We start from the raw sequence: 21,095 nt of genomic DNA, 5'->3' as shown, positions 1-21,095 counted from the left end.
GGTCACAACGTGGCTGGAGGGGACAGAGCCAGAACTTCGCCTTATTTCTGTTTGTTCTGAAGCCAGGGCTCTGTCTGCTCGGCGGGGGCTCAGGACAGAACCAGGGCCAGATGGACTCGGACACGTCCTTGGGGGTAGCCCTGCCGTGTCGGGATGTTGATGGTCTGCCTGCCTCAGAGGTGCTGCCCCTCACTGATCCCTCAGGACTTGGGACTCCAGGCCTCCTAGGTTAGATGCCTAAGGGAAGGTAAGACCTGGAGGGGTCAGACGGACCCATGGGTCCCGAGGGAAACCAGATTTTCACCAGGGTCCCTGATGGAACAGGAAACATAAGTTCACTGGGGTGAGTTTTTATAAAGCTTTACTTCTGCAGTATAGTTGACTGTCCTTTATTGAGATTATGCCCTGCCTACTTTTCAGATGTTAAAATGATGGTGATAATTGATGGCAAATTATTTTATTAATGTCTTTTCTTTTTGACCAAGCATCAGAATTGTCAGGCTTATTATTATTATTTTTTCAGCAGGGGACATTTTGCTGGCCCACGGAACCTAAACGGCTGGGCCTCTTGGCAGTTAAATAAATAATCGTTCAGCGAAAGCACAGCCTCAGAACCTCCGAAGGATGAGCCTGGTCCTTCACGATGGGCGTACGGGGTCCTTCTGGGGTCTCGGACCTGCAGCTCCTCTGAGGCTTCCGCTGAGCCCAGCTTTACGGTCTTGTGGCGGAGAGGAGCGGTCCGGTCCTGCCTCCTCGTGTGCACTATTTTGCCGTCTATCCTACGTCTGCCTAGCCTTGGTGGACACCTCAGCAACGGTGTGGTCAGCCCTCTGAGATCACCCTCATCTGACAGGCCGCTGGCACTGCCGTTCCTGCTTATGTCCTCAGGTGTCCCGGTCCCTGTGGGATTAGGTTTCCTCAGGGATGGTCATCTGAGACAACTTGGAGACTCTGTGCGCATGTGAGGGTCACACACGTGCCAGCTCCCAGCTGCAACTCTGGGGCTTTGGTTTCCATCTCCCATGGCCCCCCGAGGTTGTCTGAGGACCCCACCCCAGGCTGGGCCTCCCCTCAGCGCAGAGAGACGGACAGGGTGACCAGCAACCGAGCCCACTGGGGAGATAGCTATGAGGCAAAGAGCGCTGCTGTCGAGCCTATTTTGGGGCTAAAAGCACAGAGCTGGAGAAGGAGGTGCTGACTTGGGAACTGGTTGTTTTTTGGGGGGAGATCTGAGACCCCTGGAGAATGAGATAACTGAAGTGACTTGGGGTCCCACAGACCACTTCTGGGAGTGTGGTCTCAAGTTTTCATTTGTTTTACTTTTTATGAGCTTTGGTTTTCTCATCTGTAAAATGGAGCCATTCCTAGTATCTATCCTCAGCGTAGTTTGCAGGAGTAGATTGAGGTCATGACAGTAAACATCCAGTATTGGAGCCAGGTACACCGTAGGCGCTCAATAATTGTCAGGTGTTCCTCCTCCTCGAAGCACGCAGCACAGTCCTGGACGCGGACGAGGTGCTGAACACGTGGGAGAAACCACTGTCGTTCCTAAAGCATCAGCCCATCATTGACCCTCAATAACTGGTACTTCTCTCCCCCGCCATGTGGCAACTCTGCCAACGCGAAATTAAGGCTGGATGGACAAAAGGGCCCTCTGACATGTCCTCCTCGCTTAAATAGTATATGATTAAAGATTTAAAAAATGTGTAAAAGTAATACCTCAATTGCAGAAGAGTGGAGTCACGGAAGGTTCAAAACACTGCATCCCACGTGCCCTGGTACCCGGGACAGGGGAATGTGGTGCAGATGGAAAGAACCTGGGAGGGGTTCTTTCCTGAGTTCTGAACTCACTGCCACTGAGTGGCTGTGTGACTCTGAACGAGTTCCCTAACCTCTCTGGGCCTCACTGTCCTCATGAGTCAAATGAAGAGCTTGGACCAGGCACATTAAGGATCCAGGCTGCATCTCTGTGCCCCCACGTCTGGGTCTAGGGAGGGCAAGCAGGCTTTGTAGACAGGCCCTTTCTCTCACTAGGAGAGGCAGACTCTTCTCCAGGCTGCAGGGGAGAAACAGACTTTGCCCTTTCTTGTCTGTGGCCCACAGAGCCTAGGATGGGGATGCTGATGCTGGGCTGGGTTGCTGGCAGAACGGGGCACGTCTCCTCCTGCAGGACATCCCTCCCCAGGACAGAAGGGCCTGGGCACGTGTGACCTCCCTCCCCAGGCCTGCATTATTTAGAGGTAGCTTGAGTGCCAGGGCTGCAGCATTGAAAACAGCCCAAGTGCCACCGAGAAGGGCAGCAATGCCAGGCCCTGGGGAACAGAGGCACCCAGGCCACTGGCACGCCAACTCACCAATGGCCGTGAGGAAGAGCCCGGCCTGGTCGACGGGGGTATTCTCCTCCTCGTCATAGTAGTTGACGGTGACCTTGGTGGTGAGGCGCATTGGGAGGGAGAGAAGAGCAGAGAACACAGATCACGGGCAGGGAAATCTGAGGGGACCACCCTCCCTGCCTCATACCTCAGGCTGTAAGCCAACTCTCTCCAAACATCCAAACCCTCTCCTCCAGGAAGCACTCCTGGGTTGGCAGGCTGCTTCTCCCAGATTATTCAACTAGATAGGGGACTCCCCTCTTCTCAGACTGCATCCAGGGTGCCGACCACCTACGTGTGCCCCACCCCGTGCATTCTGCTGCCTGCGGGAGGCCCCCACATCTGCCATGGTGTATGCCGAGACCCGCTAAGGAGCCAGGGGGCAGGTCTGAAGTAGTTTTCTTTGGATAATGCTCAGTGCCGTCACTGCCATGGGGCACATGGGGAAATTCCTAGTCAGAGAACCCAGAGAAGTAAGTCTGGTCTTAGCCTCCCGACTCGGGCAAATCACTGTGTTGCTTGAGTGCCCAGCACCTCATCTATACACAGTGAGACCAAGGACATTTGTGGCTGTAACTTCGATCATTTGAATACTCCATCATTCAGCAGCCCACAGTTTTAAGCTTCCATGAAGCCATTATTTCATGGGCTAATGCTGAGCTGACTGATACAATAGCCACCGGCCACAGGTGGCCTTTGAGCACTTGAAATGTGGCAAGTCCAAACTGAGATGCGCTGTAACTGCGAAATGGACACCAGATTTAGACTTGGTATGAAATAAGAACGTACGCTATCTTGTTAACATTTTTTTATATTGATATGTCGAAATGATAATAAGTAAAATAAATTCTTGAAATTAAATCCACCTGCTTCTTTTTGCTCTTTTAATGTGACTCCTACACAATTGACGATGACACGTGTGGCCCGCATTCTCTTTCTATCAGACAGCGCTGCTCTAGCCTGGCTGGATTCCAGCGTGACCCTGGTTCCCGCGGCCCTCGGAGGCGGACGTCCCCGGCCAGGGTACCTTGTCGCTGCTGGCCTCGGTGCTCGCCTGGCTCATGGTGAGCCGCAGCGTGGTGGTGGGTGAGAGAGGCCAGCGCTGTTTACCGTTGGTGACCACTTCCTCGGCCTGCCCGTCACGCACCACCTCCACCCGCACGCGCGCCGAGTGCTTCAGGCTGAAGGTCTGGGCCCCGGCTGGGGCTGCGCTGTAGGGAGAGAGGAGAGCCTGTCATGGAGGTCCCTGGGGCGGGTGAGGAGATCCTGGAAGGGCAAGGCTGCCAGGGCCCTCCCAGGTCGTCTGGGGGACCCTGAAGGACCCAGCTATACTGCAATCACCTCGTAGCACAGAGGTACTTGTTAAAAATACAGATTGCTTGGGCAATCGTGTACCAACTGAGTTAGAATGTTCAAGGGTGGGGCCTGGGGATCTGAATTCTTAACACGTTTCCTCGTACTTCTGATGGGCGGCCAGCCTTGGGAGCCCCGGGGGTACTGGACGGGTGGGTGACTGAGGCCCAGATGGAGCAATGAATTTGCTCCGAAGGTGGCACTAGGCCTGGAACCCTGTCTCTCAGGCCCGTCCAGTATCAGAGCTGGAGGCCAGCGGCAGGGCCCAAGCGCTGGGTGTCACAGGGATGGAGGCTGGAACCTGGGTCCTCAAGGAGAAGGGGTGGGCTGGCTTTGTCGTAAAGACACCTCCTTCCTGCCACAACATTCAGGGTTTGGAATTCCTCCCTCTGAGGGTCATTCCTGGGGTTCCGGAGTGGTTTTCTATTGAAAGGGAAATACTTTTGGAGTTCTTGAGAAACCATCAAGATCTCAGGGCAGGAAATGAACTGGTTTGATCGCGTTGCTCTGGATTGAGTGTCTGTGTCCCCCAAATTCACCTATTGGAGCCCTAACGCCCGCTGGGACGGTATTTGAAGATGAGGCTTTGAGGAGATAATTAAGGAAGTCATGAGAGCGAGGTCCTAATCTGATAGGAATGGTCGCCTTCCAAGGAGAGGAAGAGAGAGGGAAATCTCTCTCCACGCAGGGAGGGAGGCCACGTGCGCACACGGCGACAGGGCGGCTGGCTGCAGGCCAGGAAGAGACTCTCCCCAGAACCCAAGCATCCGGCTCCCTGACCTCAGACTTCCAGCCTCCAGAACTGAGAGAAAGAAATGTCTGCTTTTAAACCACCCAGCCTATGATATTCTGTTACAGCAGCTGGAGCTGCCTAAGACACCGGCTTCAGGTGGCTAACAGGAAGGACAGAGAGACGGGGGGCAAGGAGCCCAGGCCTGACAGCTTTTACAAGTCCAGCCCCTGGTCTGAAGGTTCCCAAAGGCCAAAGATGGCTCAGAGGATCCAGGTTGGATTCTCATGGGATTTGAGACTAAGACATAGCTACAAGTGTCAGGTGCTCCTGGGTTCCAGAAGCTTCTCCACTACAGTGGGTATCGGAATCATCAGGGAGTGTGTTTAAATCTTCAGATTTCTTTTTTAAGGGTACAGATTTGTGATTCGCATCCCTGGAGAGGCTGGCAGGACTGAGGCGCAGCGGGGACAGCTGGAGATGCAAACAGTGGCCAGGGTTGAAGGAGAGCAGCGGCTCCCAAAGGTCAGCAGCAGCAGCAGCAACACCTGGAAGGCTCGTCCACACAGATGGCCGGGCCCCTCCTCGGAGTACAGATTCAGGAGGGCTGGAGTGGGGCCTCAGAATGCGCATTTCTACCACGGTTCCAGGAGCTGCTGCTGCTGCTGGTCCAGGGGTTACATTTTGGGAAGTACCAGTCTAAGATGTTCAGCAGTGCAGTCTGGGAGTCAGAGCCCTGGGGTGGCCAAGGCCATGAGTGCAAGTCTGTAGAGGCCGCCAGGCACGGTCTCTCTGACCCAGGCCACAGACTACGGGGGCTGCTGGCAAACAACACTGGTCTCGGGCACTGGCGGGAGAGAGTGGACACAGGTCTGGCAGCCCATGCCTGGTGCTGGGAAAGGAGCTTGAAAAAGAACTCCAGGGCCACTGTGTTTCTTATCTGTCTGTTGCCTTCTAAAGTCCTCAGCCTATCATGGGGACACGGCACTGATCTGTGCCTGGACACTTGTTGGTCACAGCCTGCTGCCACTGTCCACATCCATCATTAGAAGTGCATCTAAAAAAACGCCAGGATTGGGGGTACATGTGCAAAAGATGGGGATTCCAGCTCAATTTTGCCACTGACTCGCTGAGGGGGTCTTAAGTGTGCCCCCTGTACCTTCTGAGTGCCCATGTGCTGACCTACAAAGACACAGGATGACCGCCCACCGCTCCTGTCCCACAGACCCCCTCTCTCATCCTTCATGGGGCAGGGGCTCATTTTGTCTCGTGGTGCTGCTTGTAGTGCCCAGACTCCTCTGGACCTTAAGCCCCGGAGGGCAGGGTCTTGCCTCTTCCACCCCTCCTCCTGCAGAGCCGAGCACAGGGCTGGGCACTCCCAGCCTCGAGGGTGGAGCTGAGCAGGACAAAAGGGAGCCTTTTAGAAGCGCCAGGCAGCATTTCCCAAAGGGAGGTCTGGGTACGCCTGTAAGATGCTTTTAGGTGGCAAATGGATGAACAATTTAAAAGAAGATTTATGTATTTATTCACGTGTTCTCTTTTTATGGCAATTGAAAAGGGCTTGCCGTTTATGGTAATGATATAAGATCTCCAGTTAAAATAAAGTTATAAGAAAAATGTGAGTTGATTTAAAGAAAAACGTTAATAGTATTACAGGTCGAATACAGTTTTGGTAAAAATCACGTGAGTCTGGGCAATCGTGGGTTCAGGTCTGGGAAACATCCTGCTAGTGAAAGTCTCAGCTTTGACCATTGGCCTGCTGGGTGACCTTGAGCAAGGCGCTTCTCTCCCAGCTTCATCAAGTGCCAAATGAGAGGATGAGACCACGTCAGAGTGGAGTCCAGAGAGTGCAGAGGGGGCAGACCCCGGGCCGAGGGGTGGGGAGGAGGCACTGAAAAGCTGGGGATCTCTCTGCTGGGTCCCTGCTCCCCTTTGTAGCCAGAAATCAGATGAAACTGTCATTTCTTCTGATTTTATATATTGGGTTTCTGCACACAATTCTATTTAGAAAAAAATGCTTTACAATTTCAAAGGGTGCGTCGGGTTTAGGACCTGACTCTGACAATTGATGCTGTAAGCGATGCTTCCCGCCACCTTCATTCCTCTGGACCAGTGAGAAACTGGAGGAGGCCCCAGAGGCTTGGGGGGGTTAACACTCAGCCGACATCAGAGCTACAGAGCCCCGCACCCTCCCACCACCCGAGCACCAGCCCTGCTCTGAGCTGAGCAAACAGCTATTCTTGGAGTGGCCCTGGCAGAAGCAACAAAGGCGTCCATTGTCCCCTGCAGATCCTGCTGGCTGCCTCCCTCCCCAGGACGAAGCTCTCAGAATCTCCCTAAGAAACCCGAGAGCCTCTGCTAGTACCTCTGTCATCCCCAGAGGCTGCGGGGAGAGGCCCAGGACGGTATTGAGGGAAAGAGAGTGGGGGTGTTGGTGGTGGTCATGAGCTCCTGCTTATGAGAAAGAGGCCAGAGATAGTGTGGGCGGAAGGACGGGCTGCCAGCTCCCGGGACCACGTCTGCTCTGCCCACCACTGTATCCCAGCACTCAGGACATGGCCATACTCAATACACACTTGGGGAATAAATGAATGAGGGAACCCACCCTTCTTGGTTTCCCAAACTGTATTGCCAGAGTGATGTTTTCATTTTTTTAAAGAAGTCAGATCACTTGTCCGCTTGAAAACCTTCAGGGGCTCCTCAGTGGCGATCCATATGGTGAAACCCAAACGGCTTAGCCTGGAGTCCACCCAGAGGCACTTAGCCACTGCATCTCAACTTGACTTTCCAGCCTCTCAACTCCTGCATCGTTCCATCTCACCATGCATTTTGCATATGCTGTTCCTTCTACCTCTCATACTTTTCCCTGACTTCTCTGCCTGGCAACTGTCCATCCCTACTAAGACCCAACTCAGTCGATTTGTCCCTGTGCTGACTTTCCCTTGTGGCAGTTTTCTCCTTGAAGGTAGGGAATGTCTCCTCTCTTCGTTTCGGCACCTGGCCCGTATAGGCACACGGTAAATATAAATGTTTGCTGCAGGAAGGGCTGGAAGAGGAGGGCTTGCTTATGGGCTTATTCATTCACTCAACACGTATTTATGGAGCACTCTCTACGAGCCAGGCACAGTTCTAGGGGATGGGGTAGATTGGCAAAAAAGACACCATGTTCCCTAGGCCCCTGGAGATGTATTCCAGTGGAAGAGATTGCACAGTCAATCGTGAGACTACAGCTGTGATCATTGCTAGAAAGAAGGGGTATGGGGTGCCATGGGGCCCTGATCCGGGAGTCAAGGAAGGCTTCCTGAAGGAAGTGGCATTTGAGCTAAGGTCTAAACTTTACACTCTAAAGGACAGACGTGAATTAATCTGACCGTGGTTCTTAAATTTGAGTGTGCACCAGCATCCCCTGGAGGAACCATCAAAACTCAGGTGGTTGGTCCACCCCCGAGCTTCTCGTTCAGCTGGGCCCAGGCCTGAGAAACTGAATTTCTTTCTTTTCCCTCCAACTTTATTGAGGAAAAATTGACAAAAATAATTGCATACATTCAAAGTGCACAGCATGAGGATTTGACACACATCGTGGAATGAAAATCTGCGTTGCTAACAGGCTCCCAGGCAGTGCAGCTGCTGCCGGTCCAGGGGCCACAGTTTGGGAAGCACTGAATTGGGCAGAGCGAGGAGGAGAGGAGGAGCAGGCGTTTCCAAGCAGCCAGGACGGTTTGCGTGGTGGCCCGAGGTGGACGTTAGCCCAGCATGCTCAAGAAACTGGAGGAGGTCAGTGTGGCTGCAGTTTGCGAGCAAGCGGGAGGGAGAGTGTCGGGAGGAGAGGATCTAGACGTTGGTGAGGGGCTGGCCTTTCTCCTGAGAGCAGTGGAGGCTTCCAAGCAGGGGATGGCATGGTCATTTTTGCGCTGTGACATATCACCCAGAGTGCAGGGTGGGGAACAGATTTCAGGACAGCAATAATGGGAGTGGGGACCTGCAAGAAGGTGACTGCAGCTGTCCAGGATGACGGCGGTCTGGGACCAGGTGCTGGCCGTGGAAACGGAGAGAAATGGCTGGTCGGTGGGTGCCACACAAAGGAACTTAGAGCAAGACTGGGAAGCAGTGTCAGATACAGAAGACGGATGTTTACTGAGCCCAACCCAAGGAAATTCTGCGTTTTGCCACTTAACATCACAAAATTGTGCCCAGCCCCACAAATGCTGGATGGCCTCTGGGGAGCCACTCGGCATTTCTGGTCTTCACTCATTCGGTGGGCAGTGTCACCAGCTTGGCCTCTCAGGGCTGGGGCGACTCACTCAGCCCCAGACTCAAGGGCGTGGTGTGCCTGCTCCCAGCTGGCACCTGGCTCTCTGAACTAATCCACCAGCCCTGAGCCTTGTTAACACCAGCCGGGACTCACTCCCACAGTGACCCCGGCTCCTGGCAGCCTGGGCGCGACATCCTGCCCTCGGGTCTTTGCAGAAGTCTGAGGTGGGGGGGGACGTGGGTGCCAGCCTGGCATGCACCCCATGGTGAGCACCCGCAAGGAGAGGGACCAGGGCAGGCAGGCAAGGCCTCACACCTGGCATGGTGGTGGCTGGAGCCCTGAGCGGGTAGCTGCCCTGGACAGGGATCGAGCGAAGGCAAATCGTGACGTCTGTCTTCAGCCAGACTCCTCCACCTGGTACCTCAGCAGTCTCTCTCACTAGGCACTGGTGCCTCCAGCTGCCCCAGGGCCTCTCCCTAGGGAAAAAACAACCTAATCTATGGTCACTCCCTCCCCAGACACCCTCAGTGACTCCCCACTGCCTACAGAAGCAAGTGCATCATCTGAGCCTGGCATTCAAAGCCCTCATTTGAGCTCATCAACTCTCTAGCCTTACACATCAGGCCATGGAAACTATGCCCTTTCTGCCCCCGGTGTGTCCCAACTTTCCTGCCAGGTACCTTTGCCCCTGTGTGGCATGTCTTGGTCACACTGTGAACTCTTATCCACCCTTCAGGATCCAGCTTGGTTGCCACCTCCTCCAGGAAGTCCTCCCTAATCTCATCAGCCAGGACTCATCTCTCCCTCCCTTTGCTGGTGCCTCAAACAACACTTAATGAATGTTGTTCAACGTTTCTCTCCCATGAGCATTATCGTTTCTTTGAGGCTGTGTCTCCTTATTATTTGTTTTAACAATATTATAGTAAACCCAATACCTATTCATGATAACTACTAACTGAGTATTTATTATATGCCGGGCCTTGTTCCAAGCCCTTGGCCCACATGATCTCAGTCCATCCTTTCGACAGCCCCAGGAAGCCTGTATTAATGTCATCCCATTTTACAGACAAGCACGCTGAGGCCCATGGAGGGAGCACTTGCTCTGTCTCAGGGACGGTGATGGCAGAGTGTGAGCTAAGCCCTCCGAGCTCTGGGCCTGGCTGCTCCCTTCCTGGGAGAGGATCCATAAGTCATAGTCCCCCATGAAGGTCTTCCAGGTTGGGACGGCTGGTGGGGGCGGGGCAGTGTCAGGCCCAGCTCAGGAGAGCACCACATGAGAAGCCCTTAGGAACCTTTTGAGTCCCCTACTTATTTTTCAGGTTGGGGTCAGAGGCCCAGAGAGGAGACACAAAGGCTGGCTTCCCGCCCTGGACTCCTGGGTGAGAGACAGAGATAAGCAGGCTTAAGCTATCAAAGCGCCTGGGCACGGGGTCGGGCACAGCTGGGCAGGACAGAGCTGCCTCCGAAAACTGCCTCCCCCAGAGCTGAGTAGGTGTGCCTGTCCTGTGGGCCGGGCACCGGGGCGAGCCTCATGGCCAGAGAGCAGGAAGGGGAGGCCCCAGGGACCCCAGCTGTGCAGGGGGCAGCGGGCTCGACACATGGGGGCCAGGTCCCTTCCAGAACCCTCCCATCCCCCAGGAACCAGCTTGAAACCAGAGCCCTGGAGCAGCTCCTGGCAGGGTCTCCCTTTTAGGGTTGAGGGCGTTGGATGCTGTTCTGGTTTATGGGTCCACCTGACGCAGCCTGAATTCCTCCTCCCTTCATTCTCTCAGGAGCAAATGCTGCTCTGGCCAAGCTCGGCCACAAGCCCTTGACCTTCCACCAGCCCATCCAACAGTGCCTGCTCCTTGAGGCTGGGGTGGAGAGCTCAGCCCAACGATACACCAGTCCACATGCATCACTGGCCACTCCATTCATTCACTCACTCAACCAAGGAGCCCTTCAGTGACTGGAGGGTGGGAGGGCATGGGAACAAGGAAAGCTGGGAGCGTGGAGCAGGACACACCGAAAACAAGATCCCAGAAGGAGAGTGCGGGTAGGGGCCTGCGCTCTGCCCCTCGCCATTTCCCAGCTGTGTCATCCTGGACAAACATCCCTTACCTCAGTTTCCCCAACTGTAAAAGGGGATCAATAACAGTACCCAACTCATAAAATTGTTATGAAGTTTAGACACACGTAAACTATTAAATACACATGAGATGAGCATGCAAGGGGCTAAGAAGCCTGTCTGGTACGGAAAAGTGTTCAGTAAATGGTAGACAGTAATGTTCGGTAAATAACAAGATTTGCAAAGAACGAAAAACAGTAACGAGGTAGAGAGGGCTTGGGGCTCAGGGCAGGACACCACGAAATGAGCGTGGTCAAGAAAGCTGCCTGGAGGAGGTGACATTTGAGCTGAGACTTAAGGGATGAAATGTCAGGCTTGCAGAGGCCTGCAGTGGGAATGAGCTAGGTGCCTTCAGGGGCTAACAGCATCCACAAAGCCAGTGCACCAGGGGGAGTGCGTGTGGGGGAGTCGGCAGGAGATGGGACGTGGGAGGCGGTGCCCGGCACTCTATGAGAAGGGGAGATCACGGCGCCCCAAGTCCCCATCACTTCAAACTGGATCACAGACCCTCCCTGGCCTTTGTGCTAAGGATACTTTCTAAAACCCTCACACCAACCAAGAAAAGAGAATGGAGGGTGTGAGATGGGGATGAATTCAGATTCTCCAGGCTCTTCCCAGGGCAGGATGCACATCTGCAGTCTTCTCTGTTTTCCTAGCATTTCACTGTGCTGACGTCTAGGAACCCCTGCACTGGTCGCCCCCCCCCCCCATCTTCTGCCAGAGGGTGATGGGCAAGGGCCTGCCGGGAAAATGGCTGGTCAGCTTCTGCCTTGGTGTACCCCGGGGAAGGGGGCAGGGGATCACCCCCACCTCCCACCTCGTGGTTCATCATGAGGTCGGATGTAACCAGGAGACTGCTCAGCAGAGGCAAGAGACAACTGTTAACATCACCTCTGTCCCGAAGCTCCTGCAGACCTCAGGATACGGATCCTGACCTCTCGCCACCAGGGAGAAGCAGACACCTGCCCAGTCGAGAACTCCCAGCTGTCTGGACAGAGGCGTAAAGTGAGGAGGGATGGGAGAAGCTGACTCCAGGGCCTGGTTTATGGGTCAGTGGGAGAGCTGGGCGTACGATCCCTCTACTACTTTACTCCAAGGCTCCTTCTCCACCCCCTCCAGACTCAGGGGCGTCCCTGGCTCCAGTGCAGGGAGAACATCCCTCACCACAGGTGGGTGGGGAGCGTGAGAGTGACCTGGGCATGCCACTCACTCCAGCCCTCTCTCCAACTTCAAGCCACAATCGGATGGGGCCCCAAGCCAGCCCCAGCGAAGAAGTGGCTGCCAGCTAAAGGGACCATGGGGGAGATTGTGTGGACAAGGCAGACGTGTGCCACACCTAAGACAAGTGCATTTGGGAGTCGTTGAAGGAAACAGCGAGTATCTTGACCAACTACTAGAAAATAAATCTCCAGAAAAAAATCCTACTTCCTTCCTCCTGTGCATCTACTCAGCCTGCTGGAGATGAGCACTCAGAACACGGCTGGGCCAGGCCATCCATCCCCACAGGGCCGGTTGTGCTGCGAGAGGGGGGGTGGACCACAGGGTCTGCTGAGGAACGGGGCAGGCAAGACCCCCGCTGTGTGTTTGGAGGAGAAGGAAGCTGTGTGTGTGTATCTCAGGAAAGGGGGCCCAGAGCCCTTGGGAAGGGGGCTGGCCGGGTGTTGAGGCCTGTTCACTCACCTCACCTCATGGCTTAGGAATGAGGGGTCAAGACACCCTTCCCTAACTGACTGGGCACAGAGTCCACCAGGCCTTGTCCCTTGGGGTCTCCTCAAGGAGGAGCTCGAGGGGCTTGAGTCAGGACCCGTGTCAGGGTTTGGAAGGACTCAGTGGGAAGTGGAAGGTCGAATGTGGGTGAGTGAAGTCTCCAGGGGCAGTGGGCTCGTGGCCCGGATGGAGGGTGGAAGGGACACAGGCTGAGAGGGTCATCCATTTCAACCTCATCATTTTAGGGTCACACAGGATGGAGTGAAGGTTAAGAGCATGAGGTCTGAGTCAGACAGACCTGCACCTGAGTCCTGTGTGACATCGGGCAAATGGCTTTACCTCTCTGAGCCTCACTTCTCTCATTGACAAAACAGGATGACCCCAGCATGACCTCCAAGGTCTGTGGGGAGGAGAGACGAGATAATGCACTTGGTCCATAAGAGCTCACCAATATCTCCGGCTATTGTTCATACTGACCGCAGCTCTTACCACTACAGATATCAGGAGTGACAAGAGCAGCAACAGCCCAGCCTCCTTAGTTCCAGAAGAGGCTTCCTTCCACTAGAGCAGTGGTTCTCAACTGGAGGTGATTTTGTCTTCCTGCCAGGGGACTGCTGGCATTGTCCAGAGATATTTCTGATTGTCACAATTGGGGGGTTGCTATTGGCATCCAGGGGTTAGAAGCCACAGATGCTGCTAAATACCCTACAATGTACGGGACAGCCCCTATAACAATTATCTGGCCCCAAATGCGACAGTGCCAGGTTAAGACCCTCTGCTCTAGACCTGTGCTGTTCAGGACAGTGGCCAGCAGCTACCTGTGGTGATTGAGCACCTGAAATGCACTTGGCCGCACTGAGATGTGCTGTAAGCATAAAATACACATTGAATTTCAAGGAGTATGAACAAGAAAACATAAATTGTCTCATTAATAACTTTTATACTGGGGCTGGCCCCATGGCTGAGTGGTTAAGTTCGCATGCTCGGCTTTGGCGGCCCAGGGTTTCGCCAGTTCGGATCCCAGGCACGGACCTAGCACTGCTCATCAGGCCACACTGAGGTGGGGTCCCACATAGCACAGCCAGAAGGACCTACAACTAGAATATACAACTATGTCCCGGGGGGCTTTGGGGAGAAGAAGAAGAAGGGGAAAAAAAAGAAGACTGGCAACAGATGTTAGCTCAGGTGCCAATCTTTAAAAAAAAGTAATTTTTAGATTGATTACATATTGAAATAATATTTTGGATAGATTGGGTTAAATGAAATATATCATTAAAATTAATTTCACCTGTTTAACTTAAAAAAAAATGTGGCTACTAGGAAATGAAAGGTTCCACGTGAGGCTCTCTCTGAGGCTTGCATTCTCCCTCTGTTGCACAGTGCCAGTCTAGACCGGGCTGCCTCTCTTGTCGGGGGAGAGTCTTAAGTGAAGTGCAGGTGGGGGCTGTGGGTCGTTGTGGCTGTGGCTGGTTTCTTGAGAGAGGACCAAGGGGACTGTCACATCTCCGGTCCCTGCCAGAGGGAGGAAGAGTCCCCACTCCCTGCCCCCGCTCTCGCAGGGCCTCTCTCTGCCAGGACAGAGGGAAGGCAGGGGGCCTGAGCATGGCCCCCTTCCTTACTCCCCCCCACCAGCTGGAGCCACCGTGCCAGCCTTTCAGGCTGTGCCCATGTGAACAAACAGGCGGCTATGGTGACAGCTGAAGCCTGGAGACCTGAGTTCCCTGGCTCCCAGCCCACTTCTTGGCCCAGTTTAGGACTGGGGGTGGGGAAGGGAGGGGCGCCCTCCCAGGTCACTGAGGCCTGGACCACACTCCACTGCTGTGTTATGATCCTCAGAAATCACCCCTGGGGTTTCCATGTGGACAACTGAGGCCAGGGGCAGATGAGAGGAGAGGGGCCCTGGTCTGCACGGGCCCTTTGCCCTCGGGGGAAGGAGGCTGGGGCTTGATGGCATCAGCACAGCCAGGGCCTGCTGAGGATGTGGCAGGAGACTGGCTGGACGGGATTGCCAGGGCCACTGGAGGTGGCAGAGAGACTAGGCTGGGGACTGTGTGTAGGAAGGTGGGCTGGGGAGGGTGTGTACGAAGACAGAGGGATGGGATTTGGTGGGGGCCTGGGGGAGGCAGGGCCCTTCAGATGACAGAATGATTTGGGAGCACTAAGCCACATTGGCACCTCCAGCTCAGCTCAAGGCACAGAGAGGTTAGGGGACCCACTGGAGGTTATCAGCACAGGGTCCCACCTAAGAGTTCTGCATGCTCCCTCCTCTCAGCACTGACCCTCCCACCCCAGCCATGGGGACATTTCGAATGCTGGGAAGAGAGGGCGCTCATCCTGCCCTGCACCCTCCATGCCTTCATTCACACCAGCTGCACCTTCACGTGGCCGCCACACACACCACAGGGAGATGGGTCACCAGACTCGGCTGCTTCCTGGGGGCTGGGGGTAGTGGTGGGGCCCTCACCTCAATTTCCCCACGCCACATCCTGCTGTCATAGAAATCCTGCACCCCACCAAAGTTTGTGGACGGGAGAAGAGGAGGAGGGGACAGGGTCCTGGATCCGGGGCACCCTTCTGACAAAGACCCCACCTCCGCACACTCAGCTGGCTGGAACAAGGTCCCTTCCTGACGCCAGGGTGAAGTCAGGGGAAAGCATTTGGGGACGTGGAGCTCATGGCCAGTGCCTGGGGACAGGCAACCACCAGCAGCCCCCACAGGGTGAAATCCGAGCCTGAGCAACCCCTAGGGCCAGGTTCTGCTCGGGCCAGCTCCCCTCTGGCCCTGCCCCAGCCCCCAGCACATCCTGGAGGAAGCTCAGCTGATCTGGGAGTGGGGCAAGGGGCTGGGCTGAGGTGGGTGCTGAGCCAGGAGGCTTTGAGGGGAGGGCAAGAGGGAGGAGAAGGGAGGTGCTGAGGGGAAAGCGGAGAAGTGAAAGCGGAGCGGATAGCGGGGAAGCTGGGGCGGTGCTGAGGCGCCCTGGGAGAGGGGCTGGCGAGGCTCAGGCGGTGGGAAGAGGGAGGCGCAGGGGAGGGAAGCTGGAAAGGGGTAGTGATGGAGCCGGGGCTGTCAGGGTGTGTGGGAGGGCGTCAGGATTTCGGGGAGGCTGGCACAAGCTCTGGGGGCTGTCAGGTTTCTGGGTGAGGTTCTTAAGACTTCTGGGCGCGGCGGGCTCGGGATGAGGGGCAACCCGAGCTGGAGGAAGGCTGTCCGCGTTCCCGAGTCCCGAGAGGGTCTCGGGATTTCTGGGGCCGAGATCTCGGGCTGAGCAGGGGTGGGAGGGGGGAGTCGGCCCGGCGCGGTGGCCCCGCTCACCTGTAGACATCGGTCCAGAGGTAGGTGCCCAGCACGTACACGGCCTCCACGCGGCTTCCGTACTGCAGCCGCACCGTCCGCTCGTGCAGCATCTTCCCCGCAGCGCCCGGCCCCGCGCCCGTCCGCGCTCGTCGAGGTCCGCCCGGAGCACCTGTCGCAGGTGAGTCTGCTCCAGCAGCCCCTGACCGCCGGGGCCGGGGCTCTGACTTATCCTGCAGTCAGTGGGCGGGGACTGCCCGCCCGTCTCCTCTCGCAGTGGGCTGCGGGCCCGTCCGTCAAGCGTGGCCACGCCCCCCACACTCTTCCCCGCCCCACTGTGGTCCGGGTGAGGTCGGCAGTTGCCAATTTCTCCCTTGGAAGCTTGGTTGCTCCATTCATTCAACATACTTTCAGTGGGCTCCTAGCTGCCAGGCGCCAGGACACAGGGCCAGTCTCCCCTCCAGGCGCCCCCAGTCTTGCGGGGCAAATAATGCACACGTGGAGCTGCCATAGGGCCGACGACAGGAGGTGGTTGGAGCCCAGAGGAAGTGGGTGCCCTAACCCAGCCTGGGGTCCGCGACCTGAGCCTTCTTAAAGGAGGTTTTTGCAAACTTAGAGGAAGGGAGGAGAGGGAGCCGCTTGAGCAAAGCCAGGAAGCCAGATACAGCCTGACATCCCCCTCCGCCCGCCAACAATCAGATCAGTATCACTAGAAGGAAAATGGGGAGAGGGGTGGCAGGGGGAGCCCAGCAGCCTACTGGGCCAGAATGCTAAGCCAAGGCATGGGTGGATGGGCAATGGGAACCTTGGCATGGCTTCCTCAGCGAGGAGTGGTCAGGTGTGGAAGCAAAATGGGCCCTCTGGCTGCCCCAGATGGAGGTGTCCCTGGGGAGGGTCAATGAAGACCCAGCTGGGACTGCCTGAGAGAGCTGGAGAGGAGAGGATTGGTCTGACCAGTGTTTGTGGACTCAAATATTGATGTTCCAGTGGAGAGACAAGGAGGGGGCCCCGTTCTGGCCTGGGCGGCTGGGCAAAGGAGGCTCTCACTGCAGAGGTCAGCTTGTGTGTGTGGAGGCTGAGGTGTAGGACGACATCCAGTGAGGGCCCGCACCAGCCCCCACCCCACCCCAGACCCTGCCAGCTCTGAAACCAAGGCAGGGCCTGTTCAGATAATCCAGCCTGGTAGGAGTAAGTGGTCCTTGGTAGACAGGACAGGAAGTGGCGGGTGAGTGGGTGGAGGTTATAGGAAGGCCGGGGCAGGCTGGAGGGGTGCATGTTTGAGAGGGGATAGGGCTTCTGGGGGATGGGAGCCCTGGCAGGGGTTGCACCTGAATAAGAGGGTCAAGGCTGACAAGTGCCCAGAGCTGAGACACACCCCGCCCGCTGGCCCCAGTGGCCTCCTCGAGGGGCCCAAATTAGGAGAGAGTGAAGAACCCAGCCGCCCCTGGGTAACCGGGATCTTCGAGGAATGTAGGGTGGAAGGGGAAAGGCCTGAGTCGCGCAGGGGTCATCTGCCTCCAGGGGTGCACCGACCCAGGGAGATGCTGGTAACTTGTGATGGGCCCCTGGTGGCCGCTGAGTGCATCATGCAATCGGGAGACAGCTTGAGGGTGGCCACCTGCCAAAGAAGAAAAAAACTTGTCCAGCTTGGAGCTGACTGTGAGACCCCCGTGGTGGGCTCTGGGTGGCCCCTACTGGAGTGAATTTTGAGCCCCTACTATGTGGCAGATACCGGGCACACACCACAGTTCCCACTTTCCTGGGGATCCGAGAGCACGACACCCTCATTTCACCCCCGGGGAAACTGGGGCCCAGAGTTGGGGGAGGAAGCCTGCGCCCCCACTGAGGCCGGCCGGGGCAGATCACAGCAGGAGCAGGGCAGGGGTGACGTCAGGCAGAAGGCAGTGACTGTCAGGACAGAAGGACTAACCGCAGGCCCTTCCTGCCTTCTCTCTGCGTGCCAGGTGCTGCTCCAGCGGCCCTTTCATGTATTAGAATGAGGTCACTACACCCTCCCAGTAACCCCACCACTTCACAGATGACGAAAGTGAGCTGCAGAAAGGTTGAAGAATTTGCCCCCCGTCTCATAGCTCCCAAGAGTGGCAGAGCCAGGATAGAAACTGGTACGGCCGTGGGGGGACATGGTCAAGTGCGTAAGAGCAGAGGAGGAATGTGGTCTCTTAACTGGGAGACGAGGAAACCTGACTTCATGGAGCCTTGGACAATTTACCCTGCCATTCGGAGCCTCACCGTCCTTGTCCGTCAACGCGCTGACCTCTCAGCATAGATGGGAGGATGACATTAAGTGAGACCATGTGTGCAAAGCACTAGCACGAGTGTCTGGCACAAGGCGAGCGCTCAAGAAATTGAAACTCGTCTCCTTAAAAAATCCCACCCAGACCCGCTGACCCATGCTCGGGGCTCCTGCCCCTGGCTCGGGGCCTGTGATGCTGGGCCACAGCGCCAGGTTGGTGTGACAGGGCCTCCGGGTGCCCGAGGGTTTAAAATAGCTGAAGTGGTCACAGCTGTTGGTGGATTCCGGGCCGGAGGTCTCACGCACCACGGCTGCTCCCACGGTTCCCCTGGGGCCCGGAAGAGCCATCTCATTGTGTCTTTTAGGGAATGCCAGCCAAGGGCAGGATCAGCTCAGGCCAGTTCCAGGCACTGATGGCACCTCACAGCCCAACTCTGGCTCCTGCTAGGCATGTGGCCAGAGAACCTGGGCTGGGAGGGGCTCCTCGGAGCTGTTCCCCGCGATGATCATTTACTGGGGGTCTCTGTGCTAGGCCTTGGGGGAGCCCAGTGAGTGACTCAGACATCTCATGGGCCTGCCTTGAGGAGACTGACAGCTTGCTGAGGGCATCATACAGGCAAGAATTTAAAAGGAAAGAAATGCATAAGTAATACCTGATCATTGTAAAAAAGATTAAAAAAACATGATCACCCCGTGAGCCTGGGACCAGAGAAGACCACTGTTAACATTTCTGAGTGTGCTCTTGCAGGGCCCGCCCAGAGGCTGTCCCCTGCAGCTGTGGGTGACAGTGCTTACTGGCCCTGGAGGCTGTGCCAGGAGACGTTTTAAGGGCTTCGCAGCTCTTAGCTCATGTAATCCTCCCAACAACCCCATGAGATGGGAGCTATTATTATCCTCCACTAGACAGAGGCACCAACCGGCCTGGTGGGGAAGCCTGCATGGCCTTTGGACTTGGCAAACCTGGGGTGGAGTCCCGCTCTGCCCCTCACTAGCTGGGTGCCTCTCTGGGCCTCAGCCTCTTCCTCTGTATGGGGGATCCAGGGGTACCCAGCCCATGGGGTTGTAAGGAGGAATGCAATGACGCACAGTAAAATGCTTGGCATACCAGGGCCCGGCACAGATGCCAGTCCCGGTAGATGGTAGTTATTTCCTACACAGGTACACAGTCATGCGCTGCATAATGACATTTCAGTCAACAAGGGACCGCAAATACAATGGTGGTCCCATGAGATCAGTACCACAAATCCCAGGTGTGTAGTTGGCGAGAGCATCTAGAATTGTGTAAAAACACTCTGTGATGTTCGCGACAAAAATCACCGAATGACGCACGTCTCAGAACATATCCATATTGTGAAGAGGTGCATGACTGTAGTTATTTTGAGTTTTTGTAAAAACAAGTTTCTGACTGTACCTGCTATTTCATAACACACTTTGAAAACCCTCTATGATGTGTCGTAAGTGTGCCTTCCTAGGGGGCATAATCATCCCCTTCATTGTCCAGAACTTCAGAGCTTGCAAATCAAAATAAGGTTCCAATTAGCCAAGGAGGCTCAGAGAGGGGAAGCGGTTGGTACAAGGTGACCCAGTCAGACAGCAAAGGGAAGAACCCAGGGCGGGGAGTGGCCGGTCTTTAGTGAGCGCCACTGTGTGCCAGGCTGTACCACACACCAGGCGGTCTGAGCCGTGGAAACAAGCAGCCACAGCACAATTGTGGCCATTCTTGGGAGGGGGAGGGCAGGAGCACTATGAGGTCCCCTAGAGCCACCCAAGCAGATGGCTGTGTCTGAGGACATCCTGCACAGAAGTTCTAGAGGGGCCGCTGAGCCAGGGCCTGGGGGCTCAGAGGAGGGGAGCAGGGCTGCCATGTAGAAGGAAGGGAGGGAGCCGGGTGTCTGAGGTGTGACCCAAGGGTGAGCTGGGCATGGGGAAGGGGATGGGAGAAGGGTGTTCTGGCAGAGGGAAGTGCATATATGGGGGCCTGGTGTGTCCATCGGCTAGGGATGAAGAGAAGTGGGAGGAGCTGGCCCAGCCATGGCCATGTCACATAGGGCCTTGTAAGTCGTGCGAAGGACTTTTGGCTTTATCCTAAGGTCACAGGAAAGCCTCGGAAGGACCTCGAAAGGTGGCAATGACCGAGGCGTGCTTTAGGAAAATCACACGGCTGCCATGGGGAGCCGAATTCAACGGGTATTCTGACAGGAGGCCAGGGTGCGGAGGTGATGGGGGCCCAGGCCATCCGTTCCCAAGGCAGCTGCTCTGTGCCGGGACCTCCCCACCCTCTGACTCTGCAACCCCGGCCCCCCAGCAGCCGCCCTCGAGAGCAGCTGCCTACACCCTGGCCTTTCCTTGCTCCCTCACATTCCCTTTCCTCCTGCCAAGCCCGCCCTCTGATCCCACCCCCTCAGAGGGGTCTCTGGTCAGCTGGTGATGGAGGGGCTCTGGGGCGGGGGCATTAATTCCACCTCCACCTCAGCCCTCAGTCCCGCAAGACGTTTCACTTCATGGCGGGAAAGTGTGGGATGTTACATTCATGTGGTGGCTTGAGCAAAGTTATCCAACCTTTAACCACAGGTATTCAGAACGAGGATGCTGTGTCCTGCTGTCTGCTCACCTTCCAAAGCCCTCCAGGGCTTCCATCACCTCTGGAAATGGATAGAGAGAGAGAGGGAGATTTCAAGGAATTGCTTCGTGTGATTGTGTGGGCCAACTAGAAAGTCGGAAAGAGTTGACGTTGCAATCTTGAGTCTGAAATCTGCAGGATGGAAGCTCAGGCAGAGTTTCCATGTTGTAATCTTGAAGCCAAATTGCTTCTTCTTCAGGAAATCTCAGTCTTTGCTCTTAAGGCCTTCAACTGATTGGATGAGGCCCACCCACAGTCTGGAGGGCAATCCGCTTTACTCAAAGTTTGCTAATTTAAATGTTAGTCACATCTAAAAAAGATGTTCATGGCAACACTAGTTTGGTGTTTGACTAAACAACCGGGTGCCATAGCCTGGACAAGTTGACACATAAAATTAACCATCACAGT

At 55.7% G+C, this 21,095-nt stretch overlaps 1 protein-coding gene across 1 annotated transcript in view; it reads right to left on the bottom strand.

Moving 5' to 3' along the window:
* PADI2 (peptidyl arginine deiminase 2) overlaps positions 1-16,052 on the bottom strand; it is a 43,439-nt gene extending 27,387 nt beyond the window's left edge. Inside the window, exons 1-3 of the mRNA XM_014836181.3 lie at positions 15,835-16,052; positions 3,400-3,583; positions 2,355-2,427 (exon numbers count right to left, since the gene is read on the bottom strand). Coding sequence (XP_014691667.1) covers positions 2,355-2,427; positions 3,400-3,583; positions 15,835-15,926 — 349 coding nt within the window. The 5' untranslated portion in view covers positions 15,927-16,052. The remainder of the gene's footprint in view (positions 1-2,354; positions 2,428-3,399; positions 3,584-15,834) is intronic.
* Between the last annotated feature and the right edge of the window lie 5,043 nt (positions 16,053-21,095).

The sequence above is a fragment of the Equus asinus genome, chromosome 5, assembly GCF_041296235.1.
Source record: "Equus asinus isolate D_3611 breed Donkey chromosome 5, EquAss-T2T_v2, whole genome shotgun sequence".
In the NCBI taxonomy this organism is placed as follows: domain Eukaryota; kingdom Metazoa; phylum Chordata; class Mammalia; order Perissodactyla; family Equidae; genus Equus; species Equus asinus.
The sequence above is the reverse complement of the archived record's forward strand: the minus strand, read 5'-3'. Positions and strand labels throughout refer to the sequence as shown.